The sequence below is a fragment of the Lipotes vexillifer genome, unplaced genomic scaffold (genome assembly GCF_000442215.2).
Source record: "Lipotes vexillifer unplaced genomic scaffold, Lipotes_vexillifer_v1.1 scaffold636, whole genome shotgun sequence".
NCBI classification, from domain to species: Eukaryota; Metazoa; Chordata; class Mammalia; order Artiodactyla; family Lipotidae; genus Lipotes; species Lipotes vexillifer.
Genome location: NW_006786547.1, coordinates 1,833,208 through 1,845,607, shown reverse-complemented (window position 1 = coordinate 1,845,607; position 12,400 = coordinate 1,833,208). Strand labels below are relative to the sequence as shown.

Below are 12,400 nucleotides of genomic sequence, written 5' to 3'. Positions count from 1 at the left end.
GGAAGGGCTCTCCGAGGCGGCCCCGTTTCTCTGTGACTCGGGCCGCCCCATTTCTAGTTTGGGGATCTGGGCCTTTGCTGTCAGGCCCTTTTGGGGTCAGGCCCACATATCTCCATACGTGGACATGACCTGGGTGGCTGTGACCCCCCCACGGGGGAGGGGCGGCTCGAGAGCACTGTGGGGCCCCTGTGCCGCCCACTGGAACTGCAGAGGGTGGCCTGCCCACGGGTCCTGAGTCCACGAGGGCTCAGGCAGCCTTGGGGGTCAGGGCAGGAGCCCCACAGGTACCCAGGCTGCCCTGGTTTCCTTTGCAGCCAGCCTCACAACCTCAGAGCCCCGGTGAGTGGTCCCTTCAGGCCCACAGGGGTTCACTTAACATGCACGAGTCCCACCTGGCAGGGGTGCGGGGCCCTGGGCTCTGGGTGACAGGTCAGGGAGCGAGGCCCCAGGATGCACCAGCCAAGGTGCAGCTCAGAGAGGGCTCCTGGCATCACCCCAGCCCCCATACAGACGGGCAAACTGAGGCTCAGGACGGGAAGCCCAGGCTCCCCCAGCCCCCATGACATCTGCCTTTCGTGCCACGGCCCCCGTCCTGGCAGGTACCCCTTCCTCCCCGCTGTCCATCCCGATCTCCACACCCCCAGAGCCCCACACCCCGACTGAGCCACGCAAGGCCGTGGCACTTCCCAGCCCACCATGCGCCCCACCCCCACTCTCTCCCGCCCCGCAAGATGAGGAAACTGAGTCGCACAGAGGAGGTGCCCCCCCCGCCCGCCCCATGGCAAAGTCGGGACATGCAGGGCCCAGAGAGGTTGAGGGAGGTGCCCCCTCTCACCAGCAAATCAGAGACAGACCTAGAGCCAGCAGTTGGGACGGCTGAGTGGTTTGGGGCTGTGGCCCGGCACCCTCTGCCCAGCTGCAGAGGAAGGCACTGGCGTCCCGGGGCTGAGGTGCCCCCAGGGGCTGTGACTGTCCTCCTCCCTGTCACCCCAGCTGCTCCGTGGGTCACCCTATCCTCTGCCCGGCACCCCTCCCAACCCGTCCCAGCCCCTCCCCCATCCCCTATCCCCCTCCCCGTGCCCGGGTCCCCTTCCTCTCCTGGGCCCTCACCCCTCCTCCCCGGCCAGTCCCAGGTCTCAGTGAGCGTGGAGCACCACGAGGAAACCCGGGAGGCGCAGGGGCCCTGGGGCTCACGGGCAGGCACGGGTGGCGGCGGGCACACGGTGGGCGGCGGCTCGGCGGAGCGCCCGCTTCTGCGGCGCAAGAGCCTGCCGTGGGCACGGAGGCTGAGCCGCAAGGGCGCCCGGCACACGGGGAAGGCGGCGGCCGAGGAGATCAGCCAGCAGCGGCTCCGCCTGCACCAGCGGTCCGAGCGGCAGGAGCTCTCCGAGCTGGTCAAGAACCGCATGAAGCACCTGGGGCTGCCCACCACTGGCTACGGTAAGGCCGCAGGGCCGTCTGCCCGCCTGCCTTCCTGGCCCGCGCTCTGCCCGCCGGGGCACCCACCCCGCGGCCCGTCAGAGCTCCCCGTGTGGAGCTTCCGCGTAAGGAAGGGCTCACCCCTCCACTCTGGGGCCTCAGTTTCCCCATCTGTAAAATAAAGGCCCAGGCCGGCTGAGCCCAGCAGGCAGCTCTCCTGCAGGAGGCAGCTGGGGGTGGGGAGGGCTGGGTCGGGCCCCCCGAAAGCCAAGGGCACAGGCCTCGGTCGAGGACAGACCGGCCACCTGCAGCCGGTCCTGCTGGGGTCAGAAACACGGGGGCCCGCTGCGTACCATGAGAACAAAAACAGAGTGTGGCAGGGAGTACCAGAGCCCCCGGCCACCCCTCCCCTTGCCCTCCCAGCAGCTGGAGCTCGGGGTTACGGGGGCAGATCTGGGGGCCGCCAGTCGAACGGCCGAGCACCAAAACACTCTTCCCGGGCCACGGGGGCCCCACCGTTGCTCCTGGCGCACAGCCACCCCCTCCCTGCAGCGACACCGCCAGGGCATTTGTCCTCATCGGCAGATTTTCTCCATAGCTTAAGGAGAAGTTTGTGACGGGACCGTGAACAGGCCTGGGGTGCCCTGGCTGGGCCAGAGGAGAGAAGCCCGTCCCCTCCCCTCACTCCAGGGTTGCTGCCTCCGTTGATGGGGCCGAAAGGGGCCCAAGCACCCCACCACCGCCCGGTCTGGTGAAGGCTCTGGCCTCCGCTGGGCTCCGTCTCGGGGACTCTGCCCACTTCCCAGGCCTGGCTCTGTCCCCGGGCGCCCACCTCCTGGGTCAGGGGCCCGAGTCCCCTCCAAGTGGGATGAGGCAGCTCGGGCTTCACCCAGGAGCTGCCCAAGGGTCACCTGGACCTGGCCGTCTGCGGGGCCCAAGGTGGACGGCCGGCCATGAGAGCTGCCCAGCCCCTCCCGGCCACACCCCGGCCTCACGATTTACCTCTGTCCCCTCTCAGTGTCCCTTCCCCAAGAGGGTGCTGTCACCCCCCTTCTGGGTGGCACACTGACTGCCGAGGCTCCGAGTCGGGTGTCCCGTGTTCACGGCCCCACGTCACGCACTGGCAGAGACTCCAGCCCGGCTGAGCCCCAGAGCAGGCTCCCCTGGGTGGGCACTCGGTGCTCCCCTGGGTGGGCACTCGGTGCTCCCCTGGGCCTCCTCGCCCCCCGCACCCCCCACCAGAGCCCGGCAGATGAGGGGCCGACTTCTGTTCAGGGACAGACGGGCCTCCCGCCTTGCAGCCGCCCCCTGCCCCTCCCCGCTGCGCTGCCGCCGCCTCTGCGCTGTTTGCTCACCTGTGTGTCTCTCTCTGTTTCTGTCTGTTCCTCTTCCTGTGTGTTCCCTAGAGGATGTAGCAAATTTAACAGCCAGTGATGTCATGAATCGGGTAAACCTGGGATATTTGCAAGGTAATTCTGCTCCGGTGGCTGGAGTCTGGCAGAGGGGCAGGCCAACCCTTCGCCCACAGTCCACCTGGTGGCCGCCCGCCCCGGCCAGGCAGGCAGACAGGACAAGACACGAGAGAGGGTCGCTGCAGGCAGGGGCCCACGAGCTCCCAGGCCGCCCCACCGCGGGGACCTTAACTTTCCTCCTTCATTTGCTGACCTCGGTACTGACCCCAGAACCCCAGCCCTTCTGCCCCGACTGTTGTCTGAGACAAGCCCTGCCCTGAGCACGCAGGTGGCCATCAGCCTGCAGCCAGCCCCTGGGAGCCCACCCAGCTCTCGGGAAGCACCCAGATGGAGGGTCCCAGGCCAGGGTGCCCGTGGCCCTGTGTGGTGGAGCGCAGTGAGGTCTGGGCTGGTGCCTGGGGCCTTGGGGTCTGCTGCGCCCTGAGCCTTTGGAGGGCCACCCAAGCCAGGTGGACGTTGACCACCACGCCCCAGCTGGGGCTTCAAGAGGGGGTTCTCTGTCTAGTTGAGGCAAAGCCCGTTTGTGCCCCATTCTCATCCGGAGGCTCAGGTGCTGCGTGGGCCCCCTGTGTCTTCCAAGAAGACACCCCACAGCCCCCAGATGTGCCCCCAGACCCCAACAGAGGTCAGAGCAGAGTCCAGGCCTCACTGCCGGGACCCCTTCGCTCCCTGGGGGCCCCTCACGATCCGGGGAGGCTCAGAGCCCGCACGCCCTGGCCCCCTGGGATTAGGGGTGACCCCAGAGCTGACAGGCCTCCTGAGCCCAGGTAGGTGTTAGCTCAGGTGGGACTGGACGGCCAGGGGCAGACCCAGGCCCAGGAGCGAGAAGCTCCGGGGTTCACGGTGGGGGAGCTGCTGGGGGTCGGCCCAGCTGGGCCTGAGCAGGCGAAGCCCTGGCATCTCCGGGGTCCCTGTGCTTTTCCTCACCCCGCACCCCACGACCGCATTCACGGCAGAGCCCCCAGGCCAGCCCAAGTCCAAGCCTGGGGCTGCCGTGAACGGGGTGGCTGCGTCGCCCCCTCCCTGCGCCCGGCTGCGCCCCTGCTCCCTGCCAAGGCTCCCGGGCAGGGATGGCCGCACCCACAGGCTCCCCGGGAGGTGTGTCCTGAGCCCCCCACCGACGTGTGGACACCGAGAGGTGCCTAAGCCAGGACGTAAAGCCAGAGGAGAGGTTGATCCTGGGGGGCTGCAGGGCAGCCAGTCCCCCGGGGAGGGCACCGCCACGAGGGCCCCGCAGCGGCATCTCGGGGGGAGGGGCTACAGTTACCCCAGTGCACGGAGTGTGGGGCCGTGGTCGGGGCGGGGCTCCAGAGGAACGCGTGGGCGCCCAGGGCCGGGCCGGGCGTCTGGTCTGCGGCTGAAGGAGGAGGGCACGCACAGAGGCTTGCAGTGCCCGGTAGCGGGTGCGAGGGGGAGCGCAGCAGCACAGCCCTTGGCCACTGGCCAGGAGTGCCATCACCAGCCCCCGGCCGCACCCCGGGCCCTCACCAGAGCACAGCAGGCATGGCGCGGCCGCCCCGTCCCAGGGAAGTCGGGGTCTGGGCCTCGCGACCGAGCACACCCAGCCCTGGGCGCCACAGCCGGGCCCCCGTAAGCACGGAGCTGGGCCTGCCTGGGGCTGGGAATGCCCGTGATCCATGCCCCCCGGGGGAGAGGCAGGGTCCAGGCCGGAGGGGAGGGCCCAGCGAGGCAGGCGTGGCTCCCCCTCTCCCCGGCCACACAGAGGGGCCCGGCCCGACACCGGCCTCCCCGTTTTCTCGTTCTGACCGTGCGCCTGTCCCCGTGGAGCCGCCCTGGCTGTGGTCAGGGGTGCGGGGTCCCTGAGAGCCTTTGGGAGCCTCCCCGCTCCCACCTGCGCCACCCGCTGCCCCCACCGCCCGGCTCCGTGCTGCCCACCCTGCAGGCACGCAGCCTCCAGCGTGAGCCAACCTGGCTCGTGACCTCACGCGGGGGTAGGGCGAGGGGGTCAGGCCGTCCCCTTCCCGGGCATGGACATGAGGTTGGCACCAGCTGATGCCCGTCAGGGTCTGCACATGTCGGTCAGCTCCCGGGTCCCAGCCTGTGCCCCGACCTGTCCCCAGGAAGCACGCCGCGCTCCGCTGGCCGCCGTGCGGGTCCCGAATGCACCGCCAGATGCGGCCCTGAACTCATCAGTTCAGAGGAGCGAGCTGCAGCCCCCTGCCCGGCTAGTCAGCGGGCAACTGCCCCAGCTTCGCAGAGAATCCCGTCCCTCAGTGGACCGGCTGGCGCCCTCCCAACGGGAGGGACAGTGCCGAGAGAAGGGAACGGGAGGGGCTGGGGGCAGAGGCCACCCAGGGCCTGATCCCCCTGGAGGGCCGTTCCCTTGATGCCCGGTCCTGGGTCAGGGGGCACCTTGAGGCATCACCAAATGGGGAAACTGAGGCCGCCAGCCGTTCGTTTCCTGCCAGTGACCTTGGGGTGACTGCCAGACAGTGGCCAGCCCTGTCCCTGTATCTGGCCAGAGAGGCACCTGTGAGGTGACCAGGGTTTCTCCAGAATCCACAGCCACCCCGCGAGCTGGACTGCAGGCTGTCTCTGTGACGGGCAGCTCGGACCCCGTGTGTGTCCAAGGGCCCCTCTGGGAGACTGAGCCGGGCGGACTCCGGGCTGGTGCCACGGGAGCAGGTCTTGGGAAGGAAAGGACGAGTCCGAAGCTGAGGGTTGAGGAGGGGTCAGGGGTGGCCTCTATGGGGCGGGGATGCAGGGCGCCGGGGAGCGGGGGGAGGGAGTGAGTCTGAGGGCTGCACTAGGTGTGAGTGCGGGTGTGTAGGTGTGTGCACACGTGTCGGTGTGCACAGGTGTGCTCCATGTTCAGGGTCAGCGCATCCTAAGATGTTGATGACTCAGCTGCGTGAGCCATCGAGAGACCGTGGGGGCCAGTGCCTGCTGCCCTCGTGGCCGCCCCCATGCCCGTGCAGCGCGGGGGCCGAGGCCAGTGTCGGTCAGGGAGGACTGGCCCTGCTGGGTTCGCCAGGACGAGGGCTCAGGCAGGACGGCTGAAAGGCCGGGAGGATTCTGCAGCTGGACCAGAGCCGCCAGCTCCTCGGGGCCCCCCAGAGCGGAGGTGGAGGTGGGGGGGGGGGGGGCATACATATGTATACACACACACAATTTATAGAGCCTTTCCCCTAGGAATTTGAGCAGTTCATCTGGACTTGGAGTGGCGGGGGGGGGGGGGGGGGGGTGCTGAGTGGTGACCGTGCGCTGGGCCCTGTCTCCGCAGACGAGATGAACGACCACCAGAACACCCTCTCCTATGTGCTCATCAACCCTCCACCGGACACACGGCTGGAGCCCAACGACATTGTGTAAGTACCGGGTCCCCGGACAAGTGTAGACACCTGCCCATCTGACGCGTGGGCGTCCAGCCCAGCCTCCCAGGCGCAGGACGACATCAGGGACCTCCCGCCCTCCCCGCAGGTATCTCATCCGCTCCGACCCCCTGGCCCACGTGGCCAGCACCTCCCAGAGCCGGAAGAGCAGCTGCAGCAACAAGCTGGCTTCCTGCAACCCCGAGACGCGGGACGAGACGCAGTTCTGAGTGCCGTGTGGAGCCCTCCGGGCTGACCTCGTCCTGCCAGGGTCCGTGAGCCGCGTGATGCATGAGCGCAGGGCCCCGACCCCCGCCTGCCGCCCAGCCCAGAGCTGCTCCCGGGACTGGACCCGTTGAGGGCCGCGGCTGCCCCGGGCACTGCCAGATGCTGGTGGGAAACCTTTTTAACCTGTTTTTACAAATCTATACAATCCCTGGCTCTTTGCACAAATGCACCGCAACTCGTGACCGGGTCTGGCCGCAGTGCAGGGACAGGAGCCAGGCTGGACCGCAGAGGCCCGGGCCGGGGGCTCGCGCCGGAGCAGGAGAGCACACTGCAGCCCCTGAACTTGCCCGTTTCCACGGCCACGGCTGGTATCGATTCCTGGGCCTTGCCCACAACTCTCAGCCAAGCCACGGGGCGGTGGGCCACCCTTGTCTGCCCTGTGGGTCCCCTGTGGTCTTACTTGTGAGGGTCTGGCCCAGAGTCGGGCCGCAAGGGTCTCCGGAACAGTGAGGCAGGCAAGCGAAGGGAGCCTTTTCCAGAAAGAAATGGAAAGCAAGAGGGTCTGCAGCGCAGCCGAGCCCCTGGCAGGGGCGGGGCGGGCTCTGGAGCGGTGCCAGCAGCCTGGGCTCGTTAGGAGGGAGGCGGGGCTGCTGTGAGACCCCACAGCGGCCCTTGACTTTGGGGAAGAGAATCAGATGAACGGCCTTTTCCTCTGTTTTTACGCTGAACTTTCGCAGCCGCGCCATCTGACCTTTTACCACCAGGCCTGAAGCACAATTCAGCCGCTGGGCTACTGGCCCAGGCCTCCGCAAGGGACATTTCTCCTTCGGAGGGAGGGACTCAGGGCACCACCGCGGTTCCTGTGTGACTGTTTCTGACAGGTTTTGCACGCTCAGTGCTGGAAACTTCTATTAAATGGATGCATCCTGCAGACAAGAGGATTGCTTGTAAGGCCTCCCCTCCATGGCTTCAAGCTCTGGGCCTGGGTCTGCCCCAGCGGCCCAGTTTCAAGGGTTAGAGACACTTGCTCTGGTCCCCAACCCGCTGGGCCCCACAGGGAAGCCCTTACCCCAGGGAGATGCTGCTGGCCTGAGCCTTCCCGAAAAGCAGGAAGCAACTCAGGTGGCGGCGAGGACGGGGTCCAGGAGGGCTCCCTGGCGAGCTGCCCGGCGTGCCCAGGAGGGGTGTGTGCCCCTCGCCAGCACAAGGCAGCCGTGTTTGTCTTGGGGCGGGGCTCCCGCTCCTACAGAGAGTATTCCCAGAGGCTGGCGGAGGAGCCAACGCAGCCCCCTGCCCCGGGGTGGGGCGGGGCCACACGGCTGCTGGAGGGGCCTGCCCTGAGGGAGGGGCACACATGCAGCTCCCCTCCCCCATGCTGGCCGCCTGGGGGTGCTCCCTCCCGCCCAGAGAGCGTCTACATGCCCAGGGGGTGGTGCAGGCTGTGGGCAGTCAGGAAGGGGGCTGAGCAGGCTTGGGAGACCCCAGGGCCCTTGATGGAGCGACAGGCTGCCAACGTGGGCTAGGGTGGCCTCTGGGGCAAGGGCCCGTCCCAGCAGGGTCAGTGGCTCCTGGGGTCCTGCCAGCGAGCGTCCTCTCCTGCACCCGCCACCTCTCCTGGCACCCACGCTCCAACTCCCTGAGGGGAGGGGACCCTGCTTGGCCGCTGGACCGGGGGCTCCAACCAGGTGGGGCTGCAGCCCCTGGAACCCCACACGGGGAAGATAGCATCCGACAGGGATCCTCAGGAGTTGCCTGACTTGAGTCTGGGGTGCACAGGGCAGGCGGTGAGAAGTGGGGTTCATCTCCAGACCGGGATGCACACTCACACCCACTGCTAAGTGCAGACAGAGGGCCCAGCGGAGGCTGGAGACCTGCATCCAGGCGCCCTGACCGAGCAAGTAGAAAACATTTCTCAGTGTTTTGCCGAGTTTTTCAAACATAACAAAATTAGAGAAAAACCTCTGTTTTTTTCATTCCTATAGAAAGCTGGTCAAAACAATAACGCCAGCAACGTGCTGGCCATTCCGGCTTGTCAAGGGCGCAGGGCCTGGGAACACCGGCTTAAGGTGCCCGCTCACCCCACCCTGGAGCCGAGCGTTCACAGGCAGACGTGCGGCAGGTGCAAGTGGGCACCCAGACTCGGGGTAGCCGCCCAGAATCTCACAAAGAAGTGCAGCTGGCAGCTGGGGGATGAAAAGATATGGAACCATAGCAAATGCTTACTAAAGCCAGAGAAGGCACAAAAAAGGGAGAAACAAAGGACAGGGCGTGCACAGCACAGTCCTTCACCCCAAGTCCACCCGTCAAGAGAGGAAGGAGGCCCCTCCTCGGGACGGCACCGGCCCGCCCCGCGCCCCGGAGGCCGAACACGGATGCGTGTCCCGCAGGACCACAAGGCGGGCACCCCACGACGCCCTTGGCCCTCACCTCGACCCCAGTCCACAGCCAGTGGTCTCAGAGGTGCCTCTTCCTTTTGGGGGCAGCATGCGCCCTGACGAGTGGGTCTCTCAGAAGAGTCGCAGCATTTTCCTGTGAGATTAGCGAGCTACGGCTTCCTGCGTCCTGGTCAGGGCTGCGTCCCGGGGTCCCCCGACAGGCGTGCAGGCTGGGGTCTGCCGTCCAGGACCTTAGTCTGCCCGCCCTGAAGGCAGCCCCGCCCACCTGGGGCTTGGGGGACTCGGCTGGGGCCTCTAGGGGCAGGGGCAGCACCCCCGGCATTCCAGGCCCCCAGGGGTGGCCAGATGGCCAGAGCCACCTTCGTCCTCAGTGATATCAACAGGCGCTTGGGGGCCTAGCAGGGTGGTCTCGGGGAACTCAGGGATGCCCAGAGCAGGCCCTCCAGGCGGGACAGTCAGAGACAGTTTGTTCCATGGCCCTGGTCACAGAGCGCAGAGCTGGGAATGACCATCAGGTCCTTCATGCCCCGGGCACCCTGCAATGGGCACCTCCAGGTACTCTCAAGGGCCTGCCTTGGGGGGCAGGGGGGGCACATAGCACTGACCCACACCCTCTGCAGCCCTTCTGCTGCAGGGGGACCTCCTGGCCCCCAGCCTGGCACATCACTGCAGGCTCAAGAGGCCCGCTGGACCTGGAAGTGTGGGCCAGGCTTGGCTGCACCCTCCTCTCTCCAGGGAGACACCCTTCCTGGCAGCCCGGCCTCCATCAGGGAACCTGACTGTGGCTGTGAGTTCCCAGCAAGCCCGAGGCCTCGCCTGTCAAGGGCAGACAGCTTCCCGCCCAGGTCCTGAACTCAGGCCACTGCCTGGAAGATGGAGGAGCAGCAGACCATCCATCCTTCAGGGAGGGGCCTTGGTCAGGACTCTGCCTCGCCCTCCTCTTGGGCTCCTGGGCAGCCTCAAGGGCCGGGCAGCCAGGAGGAGGTGGTTCAGGGGCACGAGGTTTGCACTCGGGAACCGGTGTGAACGTGTGGAAACGGGGGGCAGAGCCCGTGTCCACCCCTGACGGTCTTGTCACGGCACCCTAAGACCCCTGCCTGGGCTGGCTGTGGGGTCCCCGTCACCCCAGGGCCTGTCCCCTCTCACGAGGACTTGGGCAGAAGGTGCAGCACCACGCCGTGGGCTGAGACCTGCCTTCCCGCCATCCCCAGGCAGGCTTGGGGCTCTGAGGCTGCAGGTTGTACCCGGTCCCGCTGTGGGCCCTGCTCTCCCACCAGGGAAGGGACCCTCAGGCTTGAGTCTCATACTTTAGGAGACTGTGGTACGGGGGGCGAGGGGTGCAAGATGAGTCTTGGATAGGAAAAGCACCTCTACCCAGGACTATTCCACACCAGCCTCCCCCAACTTCCAAGTGACTGAGGCCCAAGTTAACAACGTGGGTTCACAGTGGACCTCCATTCTGGCCCTGGTCACCTGCAGGGAGACCACCCGGCCCCTGCAGATCCCTTCTCTGGCGGGGACCCCTGTCACCTCAGAGTGGCTCCTGGTCAGGGGGGAGGGTCCTGGAAGGTGTTCAGGGAACCTGGCCCCGAGGCAGGGGTCCTCGAAGCCAAGCACCACACCTCCAGGGTCCCTCTGGGTCGTGCTGGGGAGGACGGCTCACCCAGGCCGCCTTCCTGCTGCCCCGCACCGTCCCAGGGACCCAGGCCACAGCCCCCGGGACGGCAGGGGCTCCACACTCGCTGGGTGTCTGCCACAGCCCGTCGTGCTGCCCATCTCAGGGCCGGCCCTTCAGGCCAGCAGCTCCAAGAGTCCGGACGGAGGGGGTCCATGGGGAGCTCAGTGCCCACCTCGGCTCTGAGGCAATCCCTGTGGCTGGTTCCCGGCTGCCCTGCTGCACAGCGGGGTTCGGGGGTCTTCCCAGGGTAACTCCTCCCCCAGGGCCTCCCCCAAGAGCTGGTGCTGAGCCTGGGTCCTCAGTGAGGGGGGCTGAGCCTGGGTCCTCACTGAGGCTGGACGGGGAACCAAATAAGCCTTTAGAAAGGCTGCTTATCACAACACCAGAGAGAGAGTGAAAAAGTGCTGAACGGGTAAAATAATATACAGAAGATAACATAAATATGTTTTAAAAACTTATTTTCTGTATATTATTTAGAAAAAGACAGACGACCCAGCAGGAAGGTAGGCAAACAACTTGAAGAGACATTTCACAAAAGAAGAAAATCAAAGACCAACCAAGAGATGGAAATATGCTCTACTCATCTGTAACCAGGGAAATGCCAATTAAAAACACGAAGGGGGGCTTCCCTGGTGGCGCAGTGGTTGAGAGTCCGCCTGCCGATGCAGGGGACGCGGGTCTGTGCCCCGGTCCGGGAGGATCCCACGTGCCGCGGAGCGGGCGGAGCCTGTGCTCCGCAACGGGAGAGGCCAGAGCAGTGAGAGGCCCACGTACCGCAAAAAACCCCCCAAAAAACAAACAAAAAATTAAAAAAAAAAAACTAAGAGAGCCTTCCCTGGTGGCGTAGTGGTTAAGAATCCACCTGCCAATGCAGGGAACACGGGTTCGAGCCATGGGCTGGGAAGATCCCACATGCCACGGAGCAACTAAGCCCGTGCGCCACAACTACTGAGCCCACGCACTGCTAATACTGAAGCCCGCGCGCCTACAGCCCGTGCTCCGCAACGAGAAGCCACCGCAATGAGAAGCACGTGCACTGCAACGAAGAGTAGCCCCCACTCGCCGCAACTAGAGAAAGCCTGTGCGCAGCAACGAAGACACAAGCAGCCAAAAATAAATAAATAAATAACACTAAGAGAAGGGGTTATATTCCAAACACCAACAGTAAAAAAAAAAAAAAAAAAAAAGGCCACGCTTTGGCATATATGCCACTCCCATAATGAAAGAATCCTGTCTAGATTATTTAAAAATCTTCTATGAATCCGTAAGAGAAAGAACCACCCAGTTAGAGAGGCCCAATTGAAAGTGGGCAAAGGAAATGACCAGGAATCTCCCAGAAAGGGAGGCGTGAATTTGCTCTGTAGACATCTGAAAAAATGCCTCACCCTCATGTCAGGGGTTGCCCAGTGACACCAGCAGGACAGCCGTGGGATTCCGCATGAGCCCACCGTGCACCCGCCGTGCTGGCCCGAGCAGAGCCCCCGCACCCCCAGACCTGCTCTGAGACCTCAGGGCTCGTGGGCTCAGTCCCGCAGTACGGACTCCCCGCCACGCCAGCCCCAGTGGGACTGCACCCCGCGTGGGCGGAGGGAGCCGCAGTCCACGTGGAGGCACATGGCCCTGCTCACCTGCTGGGGCTCAGCCCCTCCCAAGCCCAGACGACAGGGAGGTGGCAGGCACCCGAGTCAGGGCTCCTTGTCCTGGGTCCCCAGAGCCAAACCCTGAATCAGCAGATGACACCCCATGGAGAGTCCTCTGGGGATTTTGTGTGGGGTGGCAGCCCATCTGCAGACCCGGTGCGAGGGGTCGGCACCTGGTGACTTTGAACCTCGGGCGTAGTCACACCTCCGGGACGCCCTAAGTGACCGTAAGCGG

The 12,400-nt window shown here is 65.6% G+C and overlaps 1 protein-coding gene across 1 annotated transcript in view; it reads left to right on the top strand.

Moving 5' to 3' along the window:
• The window catches only part of KCNT1 (potassium sodium-activated channel subfamily T member 1), a 73,683-nt gene extending 67,230 nt beyond the window's left edge, over window positions 1-6,453 (top strand). The window contains exons 28-31 of the mRNA XM_007459024.1: window positions 303-339; window positions 1,128-1,440; window positions 6,136-6,220; window positions 6,333-6,453. Coding sequence (XP_007459086.1) covers window positions 303-339; window positions 1,128-1,440; window positions 6,136-6,220; window positions 6,333-6,453 — 556 coding nt within the window. The remainder of the gene's footprint in view (window positions 1-302; window positions 340-1,127; window positions 1,441-6,135; window positions 6,221-6,332) is intronic.
• Window positions 6,454-12,400: the final 5,947 nt, after the last annotated feature.